The 25,677-nt window shown below is 40.4% G+C and overlaps 2 protein-coding genes across 2 annotated transcripts in view; both read right to left on the reverse strand.

Annotated features, from left to right (window-relative positions):
* Nucleotides 1–2,499: 2,499 nt before the first annotated feature.
* On the reverse strand, nucleotides 2,500–4,271 carry pou3f2b (POU class 3 homeobox 2b). The gene has a single exon (XM_014981085.2). It carries the CDS (start codon nucleotides 4,269–4,271, stop codon nucleotides 2,985–2,987), a length of 1,287 nt encoding a protein of 428 aa, XP_014836571.1. The 3' UTR covers nucleotides 2,500–2,984.
* A 5,869-nt stretch (nucleotides 4,272–10,140) lies between these two features.
* Nucleotides 10,141–25,677, reverse strand: part of LOC106914347 (furin-like protease kpc-1) — a 229,017-nt gene continuing 213,480 nt past the window's right edge. The window contains exons 18-20 of the mRNA XM_088013796.1: nucleotides 21,986–22,155; nucleotides 16,714–16,788; nucleotides 10,141–13,938 (exon numbers count right to left, since the gene is read on the reverse strand). Of these exons, the coding sequence (XP_087869922.1) occupies nucleotides 13,801–13,938; nucleotides 16,714–16,788; nucleotides 21,986–22,155 (383 nt within the window). The 3' untranslated portion in view covers nucleotides 10,141–13,800. The remainder of the gene's footprint in view (nucleotides 13,939–16,713; nucleotides 16,789–21,985; nucleotides 22,156–25,677) is intronic.

A 25,677-nucleotide genomic window follows, 5' to 3' on the forward strand; every position in this document is an offset into this window, starting at 1 on the left:
GCGGTACTAAAGGAAAACAGAGAGCTGGTGCTTTCAATATATCTGCTTAAGATATATCTGCTTTTGCCATTTTACAAGTGTTGATTTTATTGTCTCCCAGAGACGATCTGTTTGGCCCTGTTTTAAGTTTAGAATCTGGCAAATTACGGTCAAGCAAACAAATTAGAGAAATCACTTCTGTCATCATCTCAGACCAGCTGAAATGAGAAGCAGAAAATGCAAATAATAGTAACAATAATAAAAGCACTTACAATTTTAAGTGGTCAAAAGCAGTCACTGTAGTGGACCCCTTTCAGTCCTTTCCAGGGGCCACTTTTTGCTCCTCGGGCCCCAGCTTGAAGACCTAACCGAATCCCCCTGCCCACGATGAAAGCTGTGGCCTCTCCGGGCCAAAGTCAGTCCGTTTGGAAGCAGAAACAACATCATCAGCTCACAATCATCCAGCCTCATTTTCTCACAACCATTAATTCCTCAAACGACGGAGCTGCAGCCACAGCATGAACATTTCCTGGGTTTATCACTGCGTTTGCTTTAGACCCCCCCAGCCCCCCAGAAAACAAAACAAAAAACATGTAGGCTTGACATTGGAAAAAAAGCCTTTTTAATATCAACCTCATTATTTAAAAATGTGCAAGTCCCTTTGTTCATGTGGCGAGAGATGAAACACCAGCAGGCATTTATCACCTCTGATAGCTCGACCCCAAGTTCATCCAGTGAATATGCCCCAAATAATAATAATAGTAATAATAATAATAATTAAAAAAAAAACCAAACAAACAAACAAGCAGTAAACAGAACAAATCCACAGCGTTGGGTTGCTACAGGTCTACATCCCACAACTTCAGTCAAATCTGATCGTTTCATTAAAGCTACCGAGGAGAGATTCCAGTGATCATTTCTGCAGAAACAGGAGAGGGGGAAGAAAATGAAAATAAAGTAAAATAAAATAAAATAAAATAATAAAACGAAAGGTGGGAATAAAATCCCTGGATATGTATCTTTGCATAAAACAAACAAACAAACAAAAGCGAGCTACTGTTTGAAATTAAAACATATATTTATATATACATAACTCTGTCTGACTAGTCCAGGCTGCCTGCCTCCCCTCTGCGTCTCAGTTTAGCTTAAATAGATTCATCTCGTTTTTTTGCGTCACGTAAATAAAATAAGAATGACGTAATAAATTACAAGCTCAAACAAAAACAAAACAAAGATAGAAAAATAAAATCGACTTGCTGTAACCATACAGTCCCTCCACAATAAAGCAATAAAGCAATAATAAAATAATAATAATAATAATAATAATAATAATAATTTTCTTAAAGGGTGCAAAATTTGGAAATATATTTTAAAATTATTTGAAAACAAAATGTGCAAAATCATCATCATCATTATTATTATTATTATTATTATTATTATTATTATTATTATTATTATTATTATTATTATTATTATTATTATTATATCTGTTAATATATTATTTTTATTAGTTATTATCGAACGCGTGGTTCTGGAATATTTTAATTATTTCTGACCGTTTCTAAATATTAATCTGTCTCGGTTCCGGTTTTGAAGCGCTGTTTTGTGTTTTAGAGGTTTTTGTGTTTTGAACTGTTTTTGTTTTCCACTCAGAGCGGACGGGAAGTGACTCAAACCATAAATGAATTAGCTGACATTTAAATCAATAACACAAGAGCTGCAAATTAAATGCGCAAAAAAAGAAAGAAAAAAGAAAAAAAACGCATTTGAGAGTTAAATTCGAGCGACAAAAAGAACAACACGCAAATACAAGGCAGTAGGTAGGCTGGATTCTGAAACTCAATAATGAAAAAACAAAAACAACTAATTATAAGGGGAAGGGGGAACAAAAACAAAAGTGCCCCAGTGAAAATATATATATATAATTTTTAAAAAAAAGGGATAAATCCATAACTTTTTGTTTAAAGTTGTACAATATTTACAGATGTGAATCCGAATGTTTTTGCTGCCGTCTTGTTATTATTTATTCATTTTTATTTTGCTGAGATATCTAGAGCCCATCTTGTCGTGGGAAAAGTGCCAGATAGTCCAATCAATCGCCGTGGAGCCTTTTCTTCATCTTCTTCTTCTTCTTTTTCTTCTTCTACGGGCAGAACAAACGCTCTGAGGGAGGAGTTCATGTTATTGAACTGGTTGTGATGGCTGAGAAAAAACCCCAGAGCGGTCTCTGTGTTTACGCCGCTAATTGCAGAGGTCGCAGCACGACTAATAATAATAATAATAATAATAATAATAATAATAATAATAATAATAATAATAACAGAAATAGATGAGTGACAGCTGACCTCTGTGCTGACAGATGGGACTCCACTGGACTGGGGCTGCAGCCTTTTTACTGGCCTCCACTTCACTCCATTAACGCAGCTTTCTGTGACCCTTATCTGCCCCCCAACCCCCTTACCCCCTACCCCCTCCTCACCCCCGGTGCCCCCTTCGCTGCAGGACGCGCAACTACAAACTAACCCGCTTCTGCACACAGCAACAATGATGTCGGAGTTGGTAGAAAAGTGGAAACTATTCTGCTAGGCTTTTCATCTAAAAATACCTCCCTCCCTCTCTGTTTTTTTTTTTAAATATTTTTATTTTATTATTTTTTATTTTATTATTATTTTTTGAGTCAAATATAATTTTGAATACACAACAGGGGCTACACCTTGAAACCGCGTCGACTCACAGTGCTGGGCATGTGTCCTCGGAGAGCACAAACTGTCCCCCCTCCCCATCCCCCCCCTCTCTCACCCTCCCTTCATCTCTCACACATTCACTGCAGATATCGTGGAGGTGCTCGCTGCAATCTATTATACATAAAACACTCACTAGATCGTCTCATAGTCCAGTGATTTATATATAACCTCGGGGATAAATAATAATATTAATTAATAATAATAATTAAAAAAAAAAACAACAACCGATGAACAAGTCCTGGAGGAGCGGTCCGGTAGAGTTCATTGGACCGGGGTCTGGACCCCGTGGTGTGGCGGCGTGTCCCCGTACACATCCTCGCTGCCCGGCAGCGCTCCTCCGGGAGGGGTCATGCGCTTCTCCTTCTGTCTCCTGTTACAAAACCAAACTCTGACCACTTCTTTCTCCAGGTGAAGACTGTCCGCCAGGCTGATTATTTCCGACGCGGCCGGCTTAGGGCACTTCAAAAAATGGCTCTCCAAAGCTCCCTTTACGCTCACTTCGATAGAGGTCCGTTTTTTCCGTTTCCTGCCCTGCGCCGCGATCTTGTCCAGGCTGGTCGGGCTGCCCGAGGTGGAGTCCGCCTCCTCCAGCCACTTGTTCAACAGCGGCTTCAGTTTGCACATGTTTTTGAAGCTGAGCTGCAGGGCCTCAAACCTGCATATGGTCGTTTGGGAAAACACATTTCCGTACAGGGTCCCCAGGGCGAGTCCCACGTCCGCCTGCGTGAACCCCAGCTTGATCCTCCGCTGCTTGAACTGCTTGGCGAACTGCTCCAGGTCGTCCGACGTCGGCGTGTCCTCGTCCGAGTGGTCGTGGTGACTCTGCGGCCGGTGCTGGTGCTGGTGCTGGGACGCGGGGTGGCCGTGCTCGCTGAGGTGCGGGCTGTGGTGGTCCTCGTGGCTGTCCCGCAGGTTGTGGTGGTGCATCCCCTGGCCGCTCCCCGGGATCAGCCCGTTGACGCCGAAGCCCGGCTGGGAGTAAATAAGGCTCTGGCCGTTCGTCGTCGCCATGCTCGGTATGTGCGCCGCCGTGGTGGTCCTCCACGCCCGCGCGTCGTGGTGGTTCCCGTGCGCCTGGTGCACCAGGTGCGGCGGCCGCGACTGGTGCTGCAGGCTGCTGCTGGAATTGTGCATCTCCTCCCTGGCGCCCTGCACTGCGGGCTTGATGTCTTGCTCCGCGCCGATGGGGCTCGAGGACCACGGGGTCCCCTCTCCGTGGGACAACGCCGTGATCCACTGGTGCGCGTGGCTGAGCGTGTGGCTGTTGCTCTGCAGCGGGTAGTCGCTCTGCAACAAGCTCTGCGCGTCCCGGTACGCCGTGGCTTGCTGCATGCCGCCGGGCTCCGAGTGCACGATGGATGCGCTGGAGGTGAGGATGCTGTAGTGGTTAGACGCTGCGGTCGCCATGACTCCCGGAGCCGGACTGGTCGCTCTTATTAAAGGAACCTCGCATTTGACAGATCCGCTCCTGCCCATAGGCGGCTCCCAGGCGCTCTGCCAAGTGGACGCCGAGGCGCACCTGGACTCCGCGCCGCCCCCGTCGCTCATTGGGCGTCGAGGAATGATGGACACGGTTGCCAGGGGCAACGGCGCGCGGATTGGCTCGGCGGGAGTCTCAACAAACACAGCCTTGTTTTGCCGGAGAGGTGCGAGTTGTTTGAGGCTCCTGTGGAAGCGGAGAGCCGGAGTGCGGCGCGAGGAGACGGAGCTCCGGGATCAGCAGGTGCGGCTGTAAGATCCAGTTGATTTACTCTGGCAGTCAGGTTTTTATCCGGACTCAGACTGCAGGTAGTCGAGCTCCAGCTACGGGGATTTCCTCTGATGTAGGCAACAGATTTATTTTGTTGGTTAAGGTGTTATTGTGCACAGCAGCTTAGGTTGTGAAAATGTGATTATTTTAGCCATGTTTATTGGAAATGAGACGAATTAATTGCACATTTGTATAATCTTTATGCGTATATTGTAACAAATTCACTTTTTTTAGAGCAATTTTGATATTTATCACTGCAGGCTGGGTGATTAGGAATTTTAGAACGTTTTATTTGTGCAATGCTGCTTATTTAGTGTGTAAAAATTCATAACACCATTTCTACTAACAAATCATCATTTCGACTTCTTTAAACTAATGGAATCAAACTATTAGTTTAAAGATGTAAACTACTAGATTACTAACTATTTAGTTTAACTAGTGACTATTTATATAAATGTTTTCACTATTAATTAGCGGGAAAACTCAAATAAATGCGTTTTTTGTTGTCGTTTCAGGATTAAAAACACTTTGAGAAAATGCTAACAACGTATGTTAGAGCTGCAACAAAACTACAATTTCCCACTATTTTTAGTTCCATAAACATACACCCAACGCAGTAGCATGTAATTACATCTGCAGGTTTTAAGTTTAACAAGAACATGAGCTAAAGGTTAGAACAGTGCTTTGATAAATAAAGTAACAATCCTCGGTTTTCTGTTGTATTTAATACACTTAATAAACAAACTGCAGCAGTTTTTCTCTTGCATGTCCTCATGAGGGAACAAGCATCAGGTCTGAAAGGAAACGGGAAATCATCCAGGAAAATAATATCTAGCATGTTTTATTTAACAAAAAAAGGGTTGTTTTAATTTATTAATAAATAAATATAGTTTCACTACAAAAGACGTCTATTCCTAATGCTGTTTATAAAACAGCAATTCCAGATTAAATAACTCCCACCTCATAATCATGTCACAGTTCATTTTAGGTTGAGTGAATCTCCAGACTGCTAAAGTTCTGATTTTGTTCACTGGATATTTCTCAGAGATGCTCAGCTGCTCTCTGTAAACAAACTGAGCTCAACCAATCAACTTAAAGCTTTAGTGGGCGGGGCTACAGGCGAGGCACGAGCTGGTATTGGACGCAGTAAAAATAACACTGCTTTACTGCATTTGCCCCCAATTTTAAAACTACATGTGTAACTTGATCTGGTTGCTTTTAACTCTAACAGAAAAGCAACAATTATTCAGACTTCCACTAACATAGTATGATACTTTGATTATGAGACATAAAGTCAATCCTTGTCAATGTTATCTTGTAACCTTTATCAACTGCTTGTTATTTTCAACTGAAATATCAGTAGAGGCAAATTTGTCTTTATTGTAAGCGAGGGGACAGTGTGGCAGCCTTTTTTCAGGCAGCTGACTGGCAGTGTGCAGCTATTGGTGGGGGGGAGGGCCATGTTATTCTCATGTATGATCCAGAGAAAAGTGTCTGGGATTTCAGTAAACAGACTTGAAACGTAGCAGTATGGAAATGATCACTTTTGAAAAGCTTGGCGTACACCTGATGCCAGAAGCCCAAGAAAGAAAAAGTAACTTTGAGCTGAGTTTTAGTGTTGCATAAGATAAAAATATCTTGATTTTAAAAAATGAAATAAGACAGTAAATGAAGTCTTGAGGCGTCTGAAATCCGTTTGCAGCTCTTTAAGGATATATTGTGGGATTGTTACAAAGGCTGTGCAGAAAATGACTATCAGCAGGAAAAAAAGTCAGTGAATTTGTTTCCGTGTCTTCTAGAGAACCGCTGTAGACGCAATAGTGAGTCCAAAGGCTTGCTCATCGTCCAATGAAGTGAAAACAGACAGAGGTGAACAGAAGGATTAAGTCCAAGCTAAGGCCTCCAGTTCGGGGCACGGAGGGCAAGCCTCCATCCCGTCCCAGCTGTCGCTGCCCCCGGTGTCAGCTTCAGGGACCAGGACTTTGTCCAGAGAGGGGACATTCCTGGCCGACTGCTGCTGGTTGCCATAGGGAGAGGTAAATGAAACAACAGCAGTTGCATCACTGCCGATGCCTCTCCCCCCACCCCACCCCACCCCAAACCATGACTGTCTAAAGGCCTCTATTTAGAGAGGCTCTGTGCTGAGGGGACAAAGCCTTTGCAGGGATAAAGGAGGGAGGAGTGAGGAACGCAGGCCCCCAAAAGAAAGAAAGAAAGGACTAGAAGAGCTGAAAAAGATGAGATTATGTCTCTCCTCAGAGCTGCTCCTCACTCTGCCGAGGGATAAATCAAAACCGAACAGAAATGTAATATTTTGTGACCAGAAGCAGATTTCAACTTTACAACTTCTGAGTGTTGTCACCAATTTAGATTTAAAGGCGCAGATACGTCCTACAAGTACGGATGCAATTAAAAAGCACCGTAGGTTGGTCTGGCCTACAACAATTCACTTCCCACCAGATATAATGTTATTACCTAGTGGCAACAAATTAAACCAATAAATCAGCCCATACACTTCCCGATATCCCCAATTTATAACTTTCTTACTATGCAAATGACTGAAACTGTAATTAAACATTTTATTTAATAACGTGGACAGGCAGTAAAATTAAAAGGCAATAAAAAAGCAATCAAAGAAATACTTTCGCAAAGAAAAAAAATCCAAAGTGTTCAGGGAACACACAAAAGCCTATATATTAAATATTCACACTCACAAATCATTTTCAGCCATGTTAATTTATTTTTTTTTTAAAAAGTTCACACAAGGACACATGTCAAATGTGCAGACAGGAACATGAGAACAATGCAGAGGCATGCAGGAAGATTCAGGTGCTAATTGCATCGGGGTCGGTTCTCTCTGACCTGGACTGGATTGTTTTATGATCCATGTGCTGGTTGAAGGCATTTCTAAAAATTTTTATGGTTGCTTTGACTGGTTCTTTATTGGCAAGGGTGGACAATTTTAATCTGTATTTCACAAAATGAATGCTGCAAATTAAAACTATTTCGTTGGGGAAAGTTTGATAAGTACAACCACATACGCCTAATGTATCAAATATGATAAAAAACAGACAGAAATTAAAGGCAGTCATCCAACTTTTTGAAAAGGCGCATCAAATACAGAGTTCAATTTAAAACTATTATTTTCTTAACGTCATTCTTTTGAATCAGGCTTTAAAATTTAACTGTACTTATAGCTTTAAACTGCAATAATTTATCAGAGGCAGGTGCTGATTGCATCATGTTCAGTTCTTCCTGACATGCACTGGATTATTTCATAATCCATATGTTGGTTGAAGGAGTTCCAAAACTTTTTTATGGTTGCTTTGACCACTTTTTTTTTTTTTAGGTGGCCAGGGTGGACAATTTGAATGTGTATTTTTTTTAAAAATACTATAATACTGCAAATTAAAACTGTATTTGGTTGAGAAAGTTTGGTAAATACAACCATATATACCTAATGTATCAATTATGATACCAAAAAGACAGAAATTAAAGGCAACTTTTTGTAAGAAGCATCAAATAAAAAGCTAAAATGAAAACTATTACTTTCTGAATATTATCTTTTGCCTAATTGAAACTTTGACTATCATAGCTATAAAACACAACAACTTAGTTAATTGCAGCATGTTGTGTTTTAGTGACCTTTAATAATCTTAATTGGAGCTATAAGTAGGCCTGTCACGATTACAAATTTTGATACACGATAACTTGTCCCAGAAGTTATCGCGATAAACGATACCATTGTTGTTTTGAGACCATCTTCAAGTAATATAATGGTGATAGCATGACAATGCAGGAACATATTCTCAAAAATCAATAAACTTTAAATTTTAATGAACATTTAACACTGGAACTGGAAGACATTTTAAGTATCTGAAATAAATAAACAAAACAACAGAAACAATAAATAAGATGAATTATGTAGATTCTATAAACAAAATTGTCCTTAAAAATGCTAGTTGAGACCAAAGCATCAAACTGAAGACCAACTTTGGTAGAAAGAAAGAGAAAATAGAGATTTTTTTTTAAATTTATCATGCGATTAATTGATTTATCGTTCATTGTGAGGCCTAGATATAGTTGTCTTAATCTCAATAGCACAGAACGCATCATTTTCCCCCCTGTTTTTGATTGGATCAAATGTGCAGCGGTAAAAGCTGCTTAGCTGTGTTGTTTTTTTTAGGGCAAACTAAAAATCTCCGTTTGGTTGGGAAAGTTTAATAAATACAACCACATATGCCTAATGCATCAATTATGATACAGAGAAATTAAAGGCGACCATTCAACTTTTAGTTAGGAGAATCAAATACAGATTTAAAATTAGAACTATATTGCTTTCTGAATACAATTTATTGTATCAGACTTTAAAAGGTTGACTATATTTATAGCTATAAACTGCAATAATTTACTACATTATCATTTTAAAGGCACGTGTTGACAAGACAATGACAAAAAATGCAAATATGCTGTAAATTCCTAGTACCTGTCTTAAATTAAATACACTTTTATAGCGAGCATAAACATCATTACGATGTTTACAGCAGTAATGCATGCACACTCTGTGATTTAAAGTGGATAATGAGGATCAAGAGAGTAACGCACACAAAATGGTCGTATTCCACGTAAAGCCGAGCTCTTTAATGAAAGATTTGTGATTGGGCCTTTAATGGATCTCATTTCATAGGCTAATAATCCTTTATAGATGTGGCTCCAGCTGCACTGACGGCTCATGCAGCCACCAGGATTTAAGTTATGCCGCGAAAAGTTTCCGGGCACGGCTCGGTCATTCATTCTGCTAATATTCCACATTATTGTGGCGTAACATTGAAATCGGCCAAATCAAAAGAACATTGTGGTAATTAGGCTGTAATTCGAGGAATTACCACATCGCCACACAGGCTTAAACAGTCGTGTTGGGAGAAACGCGAAGCACATTATTTTAATGGCGTAATATGCAAACTACGGCTCGTTTCAATTACATGGCTTAACAATGCATAAATGATGCGAGCCTTGTTATTTGGACTTCAGGGTCTGCTGTTATTCAGTCGCTCGGAAGGGCCAACGATGGGGGCCCTCCTCCCAGGCACCGGGGTGCTGAGCTGCTGCCAAGCTACATTTAAGGGAGTGAAGTGAACGGTGGGGAATGTAAGCGTTAAATTAACAGTAGGATAATTATATGACCCGTGTGCTGTAAAGATTCAATTTCTAACACTCTAATTAGGCGACTGTCTCCCCCATACATCAGCTCACATCCCTCTGCCAGTTTCTCACCCGAAAACGTCCTGCGAGCGGAAATAATTAGATTTTATTAAGACACGGCTCGGGTAATAAAGGAAATCAAAGGCTGGGGCTGGTTGGATATGAAATGTTTTCAGAATCGCCGACTTCCTCCTCACACAACTTGGCCCAGAGAATCCAAGGTGAGGGCTGTTTGAATATGGAGAAACTGGACTGTGATTGGACTGTGGAAGATTTTTTTTTTACTGATATGATGCAGAGAAAGTAGCAGAATGCTAATGACCAACTTCATAGAAGAACCTTTGTTGCAGGTGGTCATGTTTTCTAAATTTTAACATGTTTCTCCTGTTGTGTCTTAGGTCTTAAATACAAAACAGAATTCATGTTAAAGACATTCAACACATCAAAAACATCGAGACAACAAAGTTTATGGTTTCAGTTGAAGAAAGTAAGTTTTATTCATATCTAAGAATCTATAATCATAAACACTAATAAAAATCACAATAATCCAAATGCTTTCAACAGTCAGGTCTCTAATACTAAAATGACTGAGCTGTCTCTGAAAGGAGGAATGAAGCTCAACTGCACAAAACAATTAGTTTTGATATATTTGCCCAAAAATATCTTAAAACTGCAAATGAGCGTATTAGTTTGTAAAAGCAACAAGAGGAAAACTAACAAGATTCGCTACATTATTAGCTACACTATTAACAACTTTGTAACAACCCATGACTAAAAACTTAATCCATTAAGGCTGATATGTCTATATGGATCCTATTATTAAAAATATCAACTTAATGAACTTTAAGAATTTTTAAAACAGTTTATATAGTTTTAAGTATTTCACTTTGTGTCCACTTTTGATTCGCTTAGCGACAGCGCTAATGCTAAAGACAAAGCTACCAGCATGCTAACCTTCATAAATGCGGTGGTTTTATTGAAAAGATTAGCATAATAAATTATATGAGAGACACAAAAAGTTTGTACTATTTCAGTAATGATTCATGGCTCAGTCATTATGAACCAATTCTTGCTTTTTGGTTGTTTTTTTTTCAGGATGGACAAACCCTATGAATAAAATCATAATAATAATTAAAATTTAATACAATTTTGTTCTGCTTGGATTTCATTAATCTTTCAGTTGTTACATTTACATAATACCAATTTACTATAATTGATTAAAATCTACCAGACTAAAATGCAGCCAAATTTCTTTTCTGGGTTGAATTCTAGCAGCAGTTTTTTTTAAAGTGTAAATGCTAAACATCTTAGTGATGTTTTGCTGCAAGTTTGCTGTTGTTTGGGCTGGCTGCAAAGATTCTAATTTTCTTTTTCTTTATAACTTTAACATTTAGTCATGTAATTCTGTTTCTACTTCTTTAAATATTGACGTGTGAACCGGCACACATTGCATGTCCATCTGCCTCTAAAAGTTTTTTTATTATTATTATTTCAGACCAGCATGCTTGCATCTCAGTCATTTTCTCCCTGTTTCAAGTCTTACATAATGGGAAGGCGGCCGACCCACGCCTTTCATCTTTACTGTAATTGTTGTGTGCATCAAAGATGGGGAGATTGACGGGGCTGCATGGGAGGATTAATACAGTGGGTGAGTGACGACATACTGAGCTGTTCGGTCAGGACGGAGAGAGGGAGAGAGATGAAGGGGGGGGATAAGCAGATAAAAAAAGTAGGAGAGGACAAAAAGTGGGGAGAGAGTTAACGAGAGGGAGAGCATTAATTGTGCGCTTTGTGCCGGGGCTCTTTTGCTGAGTGTGGCTGTCGAGGTGCGGGCGCTCACCCCTCCAGCAGCCCGCCGTGATCTGAACCAGCTCTCAGGCTGCTGTATTCCAATGCAATTAGGCCACTCAAAGGCCTGCTTAAAGCTGCACCCCCACTACACACACACACACACACTCAAATAGCAACAGCCCCTGTGGATCCCCCCCCTCCATTGTAGCAGGGAGATGTATTCTGTCGCTCTTTGAGGCCCCTGGATGAAGAGACCACCCCGGGGAGCAGAAAAGAAGCACATTTCTCTCACTTTTCACTCCTTTTTTCCCCCTTGTGCATCTATCTATCTATCTATCTATCTATCTATCTATCTATCTATCTATCTATCTATCTATCTATCTATCTATCTCTTCCTGCTTCTTCTGGTCTATCAGCCCAGGCAGACACAGAGCACGCTCGCTCCTCCAAAGAGACGCAACTTGGAGTTAGTGCGCCGGATGAGACAAAAGAAGCAGAGCGACGGGGCATTACTATGATGGATGTCATTGTGGGACTGCTTTAGCAATATCGCTTCCCCTCTCCCTCTTTCATTATTCATGCAGCCCTATATTTCAACAAGTGGTGTGGGCCGTGCAGCTCACCAGCTATAGTCCCCACAGGCTTCGGCACTGCGTCTCCCCCCACACACACACCCCACCACCCGCCTTTCCATCCCCTTTAACAGAGAGCTCCTCGCAATCTCTTGGCAGAGTTTCAGTGTGTCGTTCCCCAGAAAGCATTTAAAGCAGATTACAAACCTGACGCTACACCTCCCCAATAAAAGGAGAGAGAGAGAGAGAGGGAGAGAGATAGAGAGGAGAGGAAAAAAAACTGGCACATTAACACCTGCAATACTGCTCAATGGCATCAGCAGATTAACGAGGTAATCCACACAATGAGGCCTTTGATTCGTGTGGTTTGGCAGGCAGCAACGCCAGGCATAATGCACACTGTTATTCCAGGCTGTCCCAGTGCAAGAGAAACCTGGCACAGGCCATTTCCTTTTTTTTTTTTTTTTTTTTTTTTTGTCTTTTCATCAAGACAAGCTTTTGAAGAATTTTCCATCTCGTGCATCTGGTGCTTCTATAGCCTGAATCCTTGTCGGGAGAAATAACCTGCTGGCTGCTCCCCGTGGCACAAGCTTTTTTTTTTTTTTTTCTGCGGGGCTGTTTAAACAAGAAGCCCCCCCACCCCCCACAAACTCCCAAACACACACACGCACACACACTCCTCAGGACCATTCCCCCCGCATAAGGACGTGCGCGTTCGTGTGCTCGAGCCAGATATCGCGGTGCCATCGCTCATGTGCGGCTCGATTAGCCCCACGTGCCTCGTTCGTCAGAGGCGGAGGCAGAAGCAGATGGCGGGAGCCGCGCCGTGTTACCACGCCGCAGCTCTATGTAACGCTGCTCTAATTGAAACATCAATACCAGCCTGTCAATACGCCGCCGCTACTTTACAAAACACCACGAGCAACCTGACCCGCACTTGACTGATACAAGATTGAGACGACTTGATTTAAAAAAAACAACAAAACAAAAACAAAACAAAAAAACCCGCTACTTTATAGCAGAAAAAAAAACAAAAAACTTTTTTCCCCCTGTAAAGTTTTTTTTTCCTTCCAAATATTCCACCAGCAAGGAAGATATTTTCCCTCCATCGCATCTCTCTCACCCGTCGTGGCACATTTTTAATGAATTGATAAAAAAAAAAAGAAAGAAAAAGTTGAGGGAGCGGCCACGCGGCTGTGATCAGTAATTCGACGCTATCGAAAATTCAGCGGAGAACAGAGAGAAATTAGGCGGCTAGGAATTAATTTGTTATTTGTCCAGCTCAATGAGGAGTGACGCAGCCTCCTTAATGAACGGGTAATCCATTTCTTTTTGCAGCCAAGCTGAATTCACCCTTCACTGAAGTGGAAAAAGACAAACATATCGCTCGCTAACCCTTCGCAACTCGCGGAGGCGAACTGAGGAGCGTTGAAACCTCTTCCTCTAACTATTTTCTTTCTTTCTTTTTTGGGGGCGTGAGAGAAAGGATTGGTGTGTTTGTGTGCAGTTTGGGCAGGTGGGAAAAAGGATTGGGTAAAAAATTTACAAGCTACAATCACAGCTGACACTGGGGTCACACACAGTAGAAAATACAAGTCGATTTGTGATCAATTGGCTTGCTGCACAGAGGAAAACAAGTCTTTATTTAATCATGTTCCATGTTGTGTCTTCTACTCCCTGACATACTACACCCTCTCAACCTCTTTTTTTTCTTCTTACAGAGCTTCACCTAGTGGTTCTGATTGGTCCAATTGGTCCGTCTTCATGGAGACACCCTTTGAGTCTTATGATGGTAAGGACCAGCTCTGCGGGTCCGTCTTCTTCCTTTAGGTTCTGTTTTCGTCATAAGAATAGGTCTGGGTCGTAGGGAGGACATCTGCTGAACATCTGATGGACGTAGCTGTGGAAAAAAAAAGTGACAATCATTCTAATCATATATGCATCAAACACATCCATGGTTTTCTCAATAGATATACAGTGGAACCCCAGTAATGGTGAGAGTTAGGGGCCATAGTTGACCGTGAACAGAAGAAATAAAGAAATACTTAGACACCTCTGAAATGATAAAAGTTGCCTGTTTTAATAGTTCAAACATAAAATTCACCTTAATATGCCTTAATACACATGGTAGAAGCATTTTGGCAATACCACAGGAGCTAACATCCATAACACTGATACAATCAATCAGTGCCAAGGAAAGGAAATAGCAATTCTTCTTTGGCTGATTTGTAAACCTCGGTGTATTGTTCATCAAGTAGCAATGTGTCTCGGTATTTCAGCTTCCCAAGGTGGATTTCTTTCCAATATCTTAGTTACGTTCTACTAAAAAATGGACGAAAACTGAACTGCAGATAGATGGGGGTTCACTCTATCGACAAAATTCACACGAACTTTTGGTAACAAGCCAAGTAATCCACACATGCAAAGAAAACAACAAATTAGTTGTTTATAAAGTTATGTACAATAAAGTGGATTGGTACAGGGAATAACTACTGAACACATGAACAAAACGAAGCCAGTGTTTAGAATCAGCTGCGATCAGCTGGTTTAATATTAATTCATTAACATTAACTGGTTTCTTGTTAGCAAAGTATTGGACAGAGAGATAGGGAGATAGGAAATTTTAATAAAAAAGAAAGTTGATCGTTGCAAAACATTTGGACGGCAATGGTTGGGGATGTCTTTCTAAACCTCTAAGTATTCCAGTGAACGCCCATTGGGGCCATAATCCAGAAGAGGAGAAGTTCAACATAAAGCAGACACAGCCAGGCATCTCTCATAGGATTTCTGATGGAAAAGTCAAAACTGTTGTCCAAGAGCCAAGAAGCATTAACAGAGATTCTCAGAGAGACCCAGAAATAGCAGGCAGAGTTTTACCTGGAGATTAAGGCTTAAGCTAAACTCTTTGCAGAAACCATTTTTGGAGGAAGAACCATGTCAGAAGGTTGTAAGACAGTGTGGGTCATCTTACAACATGTGCTACTGCCACACCTTCAGATAACTGAATGGAGGATGAATGGATAAATGTACCAGGACAACCTAAATATCTGAAGATGACTTCCAAGGAAGACAATGGAAATAGAGTGGATAAGGCTAAAAGACAAAAAAAAAAAAAAACCCCAAAAAACATATTTAAGACATTTATGTACTTATTCCCTGTTCCAATAAATTTTTTGACCATAACTTTATTTATAAACTAATTTGCTTTGTTTTTTTTATGTGTAGATTACTTGGGTTGTTGCTGAGAACTGGAGGAAATTTCATGCCAGTAACCCCATTTAAAATATAATTACTCAGAACAATATTGATGTGTCCAATATATATTTTACCCACTGTATATGTTATAATAAATTAATTGATGCTAGTCTACATTTAATCTGTAAAAAAGGTCTTATAACAACTTCAGGGCATCTGTAGGTTTCACCAACTTAAATTTAAGACTTTTAAAGGCCATTCTGAATGGAATTTATGACCTGTAAATAAATCATATAGCTTGACAACAGAAGTCAACCAATGACAAAGACCAACATCGCTCAGCTAACTGGTGGCAATTTAGCGTTTTCTTACCCATTATGGACTAGAATAAGCTCAATAGCTAGCTAGCGAAGGCGTATTAGCAGCTGGTTACCATTAACTGCAACCGCCTCAAGTCTTGTGACTCAAACTTTTGCGTAACAGTAAAGTCCCACAGGAAAAAAGGAAAACTACATGAGATTAAATAGTCCTACCACAACAAAATTTAAGACCTGTGATTTTTAAAAAAAAAGAAGAATTTAAGACATTTTAAGGCCTTAAGTTTAGATACATGAATACAAGAGTTTTTAAGGACGAGCAGACACATTTAACTAACAAATCTTACTAAGAGCAGTGGTTTCTGATATGGCTCACTACCCAGGGCAGAATGTATAGAGGGCGCCACCAGCAACTAAGAATCAGTTTGTTGGTGTTGAATCGTTTAAAACATGGCCCTGCATGAAAGGTGCTGAAATATATTAAAGTGTTTTCCTCTGATTCATTATCGAAATCCAAATTTTGGTATTTTTAAGGAGTTGATGCTTTATTTAAGCATCTCCAGTTTTAAATCACTTCTTTCTCTATACAGCCAATTCTTTCAAGTAATAGTTAACGCTTCAATTTACTTGTGTGTTGATGCTACGCTAGCGTAAAAGCCTCACTTAACACACTGCCACCTACTAGGCAGTTAGTGTAGGTTCACAAAAGTATCTATCTATCTATCTATCTATCTATCTATCTATCTATCTATCTATCTATCTATCTATCTATCTATCTAAGCTTCTCTATGTTTCTAGAAAGTTCTATATGAATAAATATTAATCTAGCATTAGACCCAGGCTGCCATTCATGCAGTGAGATTTTTCCTGCCAACAATGAGCAACATATGAAACCTAAAAGCCACAGCTACATATTTGTGGGATGAAAACATTGATTTTATGAACTGAATAACTGTCAAAATATTTGCCAGCTTTAGTAACCGTTCCAGCTGTAGACATCAACATATGTGACATAAGAAAAAAAAACAAAACAAACATACATCTTAGTGGCCAAGCGGGCTTCCTGCCAGGTGTGCCTCACATGAAAACATATTTGTCTGATTGAAAAATATTTTCCCGCATCTCATCCAAAAAAATTCAAAAACGCGCTGCAGTTTACAAACCTTCAAAGCCTCCCTCCACGTCGGGGGCTCAATGAGGCTGAAGCTCGTCGTTCTGCCTCCCGTAGTTTCCGACATCTGGATCATGGAAGAGATGTTTCACATTAAAGCAGGCAGTGTGAGTGGCATGTGCCAGTTTCAGAACTAGAAATACTGTGGAGATTATTTTACTGCTTTCCATGCAACAGCTAGATAAAGCAGAAGAGGTTAGGGCATCGTAAGTTATGTGTCAAACTCGAGGCTCAGGGGCCAAATCCGGCCCAGTGTAATTTTTCATGTGGTCCTCTGGATTATAAAAGCAGGAGTGTTCAAAGTGTGGTTCGGGGGCCATTTGTGACTCTTGATATGATTTTTCAACCCCTGACCACAAGATTAGAACAGTAAAAAAGTGGCCACTAAAACAGAAAACAGTTCATGTGGAAGTTGTCCATTTTTCTTTTAATAAGTCAACAGTTTTTCATGTTTTGGATCTTTACTGATACGCAGATTTCATTAAAATGTTTATTATTGAGCAGATACAAAAACAAAATAAAGAAAATCAAACTAATTTTTACGTCTTTAATTTAAAGACGTAGTTTAAATCTGCCAGTTTTGGCCCACAGGGCAAAAACACTTGAACACCACTGCTCTTAAATATGATCTTATCAACCAAATCAAAGCATTTTTTTTAATTCTGCATGCCATCAAAGTACATTAACATAAAAATATGCTCAATATTTAATTTCGAGAAGCACTCAACAAATGCAGAAAGAGATATTTATTAATATTTTAACAGTTTTATCAATACATTCTGCTACAACCGGCCCTCTGAGTACATCCAGGATCTTGACATGACCCAAAAATGAAAATGAGTTTCACACTCCTGCCATAAGTATCAGTGCTCAACATTATTAGACCCACACTGGTAAAGGTGAGGGGCTTTCGTTCCCTTAGAGTTCCACCCACACACCTGGCGGCAGCCGGGGCATAGGTCATTTTCTGGAAAGCTCCTCTACACACACACACACACACACGCACACACATAACATTCGTTCCTGTTAAGATTCCTTGATGTCTTCCATCTGCTACACAGCGTGGCTTACAGCAGGAGTCACGACTCCTCTGACATGCTTCTGCCGCTTTGCGTAGAAGTCACGGGTGAGAAATTTTCGAGCAAACACAGAGAAAAAGACATTCACAGAGAATTTAGTTTCACAGTAAAAAAAAAGAAAAATCGACAAGGACAAGCAGCTGAACAAGCTCCGTCCAACAGGAGCAGCGTTCAGCTCGCGGTAACAATGTGATCTTGGCTCAAGTTTTCAGTGAGCGTTGACATCTCTCTCTCTGTCTCTCTCAGAGTTGTGAGGATTCCCGAACTGGCAGCTTTTCAGCGGGGGTTTTAGCGATACAGTATTTACAAGGCATGAGCAAGTGGGAGAGCTGCAACAGACGGCGCCGAACACGGCGCTTTCAATTATTTCTCACAGCATTCATGAAAATAGAAGCACAGCAGGGAGTACAGTACGAGCGACCAAACTATAAAAAGAAACGCTGGAAAAAAAAAAAGAGAGAGAGAACTCCCAAGCTAATCTAAACGGGGTGTGAAGAGCTCAGAGTGGTGCATGTCTTGGAAAAAAAAAATAAAAAATGAGAGATAGAGACAGAGTGTTGGAGCGCAGACAGAGCAGAGCGGTGATGGGGAAAAAATTGCTGCATAAATAATTAGAGGGAGGTTGAAGTTGAGATTTGATTGCATTTTAAGAGTCTGTTTTGAGAGTGAAAATGGTCTGATAACCTCAGCAGGGGGCTCATACAATTAGATCCATATTTAAGAAGCAAGTGAGAAGGGTTTACGACAAGTTCTGGCAGCTTTATGCGCTGTTTTTACATGATCGCTGGTTATAAAGTGTTAACAGTTGCTAGTTAGCAGAAATATAAAGAGCAGCTTACGGCTGATGAGTGATTTATTGTCCGTGAACAAAATGACTGCACTAATAATATACTGTGTGTGTTAGAGGACGTGCTGTATTTCAGGCTAGCATCTTTTGTATTTATGATGAAAAAAAATGCTAGTTCCACTGGCAGATTGTTTCATTTATAACAAGATATTAAGGAATTACTGAAAGTAAAAAAGCACATATTTCTTATGAGCCAGTTTTGTATTATTTCCAGTGTACTAAGATATTTGCATTAGAAATTAGACCAAAATTACTTTGCAAGACTTTGTGTTTTTGCGGTGTACGTATCAACTTAATGTTTTTAAGACTTTATATCTGTCAGTTGTGATGCTTTTTCAAAAGGTATTTTGAATCCGATTTCATCTGAATGCATGTTCTGATTTATTCAATACCTATACCTACCTATATAGTTTACAAGTATGCTTTCTTGACTAACTGCTGTAAACCGATAACTGTAGACTTTTGTGAGTGAAGAGCATGAAGAAGAAAACTCAGCATTTTTACCAGATGAGCTTTATGTTAGCTTGTAAACAAAAATACAGAAATTCAGAAGTTTTTGTATCACTCACCAATTTGTTGTTGTTGTTGTTGTTGTAATGTTATTCATGGATATTTTTTCTAAACCAACTTAAACTCTGTTCTCTTGTGTGAATCTTCCTCTCAGGTCAGCGTCATCTCTGAGGAGCTGCTGCTGCCGGTTGGACATCCTGCTTCATGTTGTTTCAAATCACTTTTTTTTTCTTAAGAGAACAAACTAAAGTTGTCGGTGCACAGTCCATCTTAAAGCAAACATATTTAGTCGTACTTTTGATTAAAATGTATGTTGTTTCCATTCACCATTAAAGTACAGATTGTTTAAACACCTCGTCATATTTACCACTGTTCAGGTTTTAAATGAACAAAAATAGTTGTTTTTCCACATATTGACATTATTACAAATAAAGGAAAGCTGTCGTTAAGATTAATTTTGGTTTTTGTTGGTAATTTTGCACGATTTTCTAAACTTCTTGTGCAACACACACGCCAACAGAAACAGACTGATGACAGGAATCAGACAGTATTTATCTTGATCAACCTGAAATAGTTGGAAATTTTCTCTAATCAGTAGCCGACATTTATTTTTTGAAATTTGACATTTCAAAAAGAAATTTACTTAAAGGTGACAGGAATTTAGAAAAAGCTCTAGTTTCACCATAAAAAAACTTTTGGCATTGGATGAGATTTTATTTTATTTTATTTGCTATATCAAAATTGGTTTGTTTGAGGGATGCACCGATTGCAGTTTTCTGGCCGATCGCCGATTACCTTTCTATTAAAAAGCCTAACTTACTGATTTTGATTTTGGCCGATACCAGTTTTTTGTCTGAAATGTTGATCAATATATTAAGAAAGTTACTGAATTGGCAACAATGGAGTGACTATTGTTAACTGTAAATGTGCAGACATGAGCTGGTCGGCCGGTGTGTCAGCCAAACCTCTCTCACGGGAGAAAAGAAAAGCACAGTGGTTGATTTTTTAGACCTTTGCTGAGGTTGATAACATCGGTGGATAAGATCGGGTTCACATGTAAAAACCGGCCAATCACCGATCTCCCAAAATGAAGGAAATAGGCACCGATAAATTGGCTGGTCGATAAATCCTAGTTTACCTAAACCTAGTTTATTTTGCAAAACAGCAATGAAAAGGTTTTGTTGGCATCACATGAGTCACATGATCAACAACCGGATGTTGCCACTGGTGCAAACCATGAAGAAGAAGATGACAGAAAGTGATTGGAGGACGATGGGACGGCGTGGTTTTTAATGATTATCGCGTGGACAAACGTATTCACGTGTGATTTTAATTGTGTTTCTTACTTAATAGAAACACTTCAATTGCAAAATTGTGTTTTTTCGACATTAGTGGAATATTTACAGTCTTTGCGCACATTTGTGATTGAAACGCAGTGAGTGGCAAGCAAAGAAAAATCACATGCAACAGGGAAGCAAATAACTGCTAAGATTAAAAGCTTTATTAGGACATTTCAAACAATCTTTAAGCTGTGCAATAAACAGAACACCTCTGTGCTCTCTCTGTCTCTCTCCCAGGAAGAAGGATATGCTCCCATTCAGATGTACTATTTGTTTCTCAGCTCCTCTACTATCTCAGTGGGACCCCCCCTTCACCCCTTAATACACACACACACACACCAGCCCACCAACAACCCCCCCAACCCCCTCCAACGTAATGGATCAAACAAAGGACATCATTTGTAGGCCAAGTCTTTTTCTGAGTGTCTCTCTTCAGCTCTGCATACCAATCCAATACAGCCCAAGGAAGAAAAAAAAAAGCCACGCTGTGGAACCTGTGTGTGTGTGTGCTTGTGCGTACGTGTGGACTGGGGGGTTGGAAGGTCTGTTTGCCTCTCTGCCAAGCATTGATTTATCCTTTTCTCCAATTTATTTCTCCTCCTTGCTCCTACAATCCATTCAGATCTGCCTCCAGGGGAGGAACTCGGGGTAAAGACGTTGTCAGGCCTCGTCGCCGCCTCCTAACACCGGCTCAAAACTCATCTACAGGCCCAGAGGAGCATGCACCTCTGCAAGGACATGTCAGCCAGAAGCACACGCACACACACACACACACACACACACACACACACACACACACACACACACACACACACACACACACACACACACACACACCCACACACACACACACACACACACACACACACACACACACACACACACACACACACCTTTCATCTACAGGCAAACTTTTATCAGCGCTACAATTGGTTTAATAATGCAGCAATGACAAAGACAGAAGGCGATAAAAGATGGGCGTCTGGATTGCATCCATTGAAACTTGCTGGTTACGACGCTGGTCTGATCTGGATGTTTAATTGTTCCTCGTGATCTGAACAGAAGACGATCTGATCGCAGTAACAGTATCTGGAGTCTCGATACGTCTGATCCTCTATCTCTGACATTTTCAGATCCTATTACCCAGAGTCGAGGATTTGTCTCCTGAACGCCTCGCCGGTGACGACGGAGCTGAACAGAAACGCTGCATGCGCACAAATCCTACAGTTATACCCCAACACACACACGCGCACACACACACACACATACGTTGAGCCGTATGGCAGAGATCTGAGAGCCATTCTTCAGTGTCACCGTGAGCGACGCCTGGCACATCCTCACACCTGAAGTTGATCAATGCAGATATGTCCAGGGGGAAATTGAAATCCATAGGAAATTAGGCGGCTCCAGTGATTTATTGGAACAGTAAATCACAGCGTGTATGTGTGGTGTGTGTGAGATGCTTTACCTCTGTGTACAGTACTGTACCTTGTGTTTGGTTGGCAAAGTGATGTCGCTAGCTCGTACTTTCCTGTCCCTCTCCATGTGGAAGACCCACTGCAGCACGTCCAGAGGAGGGGAGCGGTCCCTCCGGTAGAGCCCACCGTGAGGGACCAGGTGACGGCCCCCCATGGACACGACGCTCCGCAGGGGCCCCTCTGAGACACAACACAGAAGAACGGAGAATTCATAATGCAGCTCAACTCTACAAGAAACACAAAATCTTACCAAGTCATTTTGGTCGAGTTTCTGGTGCAAATATCTTAAAACTACTTGAAATGAGACAAAACTAACTTACAAGTGACTTTTCAGCAAAATATAAGAGCTTATTTTAGGTAAATAATTCCTTAAAGTTATTTGATTTGAACTGCATGTTACACATTGAAAATGTTTGTAAACAGCAAAAACTGCAAAACAGCCGAAACACTGAGTTCTTTTAAATCAAGGCTAAAAAACCTGATCTGTTTAGAGTTGCTTTTGAACATTGATCAATATATCTGATGTGTATCGAAGATTTTGATTATGGCAATCGACAAAATGTAATGTCTGTTACTGGTTTCTCTTTTGGTGACCGTAGGATGTTTTTATGACTTTTATTTTTTTTAATTTTCATGATGTAAAGCACTTCAAATTGCTTTTTTGCGGTAATAAACTTGATCGATAGTTTGATTATTGGTGTCATAATTAGTCTTTAAAGGAAACTGCTTTGTTACAGTGTAAATCTTCAGTCCCAATGAAAATTTCCTAAATTTTATGATGCATCAAAAAGTAGAAGTTAACATTTTAAGTTTAGAGTTGATCAACAAGTGGAAATATAAATATCATTATTGTTCATTGGGTTATCTGTTTAATCCTGTTCCGCAGAATTTCCTCAACATAAAGTGAGAAAAATGTTCTAAAAGGACATTATATGAAGTCATATTCAGTAAACCAGAACATATGTCTCCATGAGTCTTGTATGTCAGATTAAAAGCAACTTTTGAAAATAACAACCTTCATGCGGGTATGAAATATGATTTTCTTGAAGTCCATGTTTATGTTTTTAAAATATATGTATATTTTTTTACCGGTCTGATGTAATATTCTGATTTTAAAAGTCATGTTTTCATTACTTGGACGTGGAAAAATCATTACAATTAACATAAATAAAGTCTCTCAAACATCCCTCTGTGCGTAATTAATTTTTATGATGCATTTCATTTAGCGGTATAGTTACTAAAATAAATTAATTTGTCAGTAATTTATTAAATAGGACTGTATTTATTGATTTAATATACATATTTCTTCCTTTTTCTGCAGAAATGTAGCTTGAAGAACCAGCCCCAATGGTTTACCTTCGCTCTAATTCAAAGTTTCATTCTAAACTGTTTTCTTCCTGAGAAGGAAAAATACAAATATTAATGGTTTCTGAACTATTCCTCAAACAACACCCTTGACCTTTACACCCAAAGAACCTAAAGCACATCATTTATGAAACTCGCGGCAAAACGAGGAATAAACTTGCAGCGCTGATTAGTTGTGCGAGCCACTTAGGAGGAGATGTAATTTAGCCTGAAAAGTTCAGGGAAGGAAAACTAGCGAGAATCCCCTCCGCATGCGGACGCAGCCAGAGACCCTTCATGTTCTCTTTTCTTCCCCTCTTTCTCCAGGTACTCTGCTTGTGTTCCTCTATCTTGTTTTTGTCCTGCTTTTAATTGCTTTTTTTTTTTTTTCCTCCTCGCAGAGACGAAGAAAAGACAACAACAAGGCGGCGAGCGGCGCTGCAGCTAATGGAGGAGCTGTAATTGTGAATGGGGGCATTCATCTGGAGACATCATCCGTGAATTGCACCACACAATACGCAGCACCAGGCTGCTCCGATCACCAACCAAACACACACACACACACACACACACACACACACACACACACACACACACACACACACACACACACACACAACACACACTGAACCCTCAGATCACTGGTGCTCAGAGGAGGAAAGTAATCACACCTCCACAGAGAGAAAGCGACGCAGTTAGGAGCGGAGGAAGTGGAAAGGATAGAAGAAGAGCGGGGAGGAGATATAGGAAACAAAACCATTTGATTTGGGTCGAGGAGCCCAGGAGGCAGAGCAGATAATCAGATACAACACACACACACACGCATGCACAAACACACTGCCTTATAGGTAGCTGCATGATTTAGGAACTGGAAATCCTTTTGAACACACAAGCTGCATATCCGTCTACCATAACATTGTGCAACTTGAAATTATGAAAACAAATTCACTTAACAGAAACACACAGTGGCAGTTTCTTGTAGGAACGGCACTCACCCTCAACCCCCGGTAGAGTGTAAGAGGTGCCTTAAGGGTGATTCGCCCAGGGCACCAAACAAGCCAGGTGGAAACACACCAATTTCACAAATAAGTTTTTGTGCTAGTGTGAGGTGGTTTTTCAGTCATATAGAAATAGATGTATTTTGCAGAACTGCAGTGGAAACGCTTCTTTCACGTCACACGAGTCACGTTATCAAACAGCCGGAAGTTACTACTGGAGAAAACGACAAAGAACATGACAGGAAGTAGAGAAGGATTGTTAATTTGTATTTTTTTTAGACAATGAGCAGCTGGCTCCACCAGAACGTACACTGCATCACAGTTCATAAAAAGTTGTGTGTTATTAAAACCTGTTGAATCCATAACTCTTCTGTAAAATTGCAGACTACAATTTCCCCAAAATGCCGCCTACGTAGCCGCTCCCAGGTATGAGGAGCTTGTTGCGCCAACACCTGAATAAGACGCAGACGTCTCCTCAGATGGTGCTAGTGTCATGACTGAATTATGACTGTAGCTCATGTAACTGTTTTTATCCGCCACTGACATGATTTTTAGTGAGTTATCGTGTGAACAGCGTTTTCACGTGTGATTTTAATCACACTGTGATTATGAAATTGTGTTTCCCCGAAATATATTGACAATGATTTGCACGCATTTGTAATGGAAACGCAGCTTCATGCCACATGTAAGCTGGTAGAGTCAATGCTTTCTTCTACCTACTGAGGCAGTCCTCACAACACACACACGCGCGCACACACTCACACACCAACTCATGCCCACAACTAACTCAAACACTATTAAGTCCAGGCAGACACACAAAGCACTTTGCCGTAGAAAAGAGAAAAAAAAGGAAGAAAAGAAACTTCTCATCTTAGTGAGGCGAGATGAGGCACCTGTCAGCACGGAGCCTCCTGCTACTACAGAGAAACATCAGGAAACAACAACTCAATTAAACACACCATCCCTGTTCAATTACTACCACATAATCACAGCAATTTACCTTCGCTTGCTGCACGGACGCCAAACACACAAGCGCGCACACAGCGTTGAGTACACTTAGAGAAACACTCTGGAACACACACACCCACACACACACACGCATCCACACACACACACACACACACACACACACGCACACACACACACACACACACACACACACACACACACACACACCTATACGGGTTTATATGTATTAGCAGGACAATTTTTTCAAACCAGTTTTTTGCAACATTAAACGGACACCCCTTTCCACTTATGCTAGAAAGACGTAGTAAGTTGTCAAAAATCTTGTTTGAGCTACACAACATAGATCTCACTTAAAAATTTAGATACACACATCAGAACTCAAAATATGAGA

Source organism: Poecilia mexicana, unplaced genomic scaffold, assembly GCF_051168715.1.
Source record: "Poecilia mexicana isolate PSO_F unplaced genomic scaffold, ASM5116871v1 scaffold_16, whole genome shotgun sequence".
NCBI lineage: Eukaryota > Metazoa > Chordata > Actinopteri > Cyprinodontiformes > Poeciliidae > Poecilia > Poecilia mexicana.

What these genes read in the sequence shown, in the direction of transcription:
- pou3f2b (XM_014981085.2), bottom strand. Translation starts at nt 4,271, where the DNA reads ATGAGCGACGGGGGCGGCGCGGAGTCCAGGTGCGCCTCGGCGTCCACT.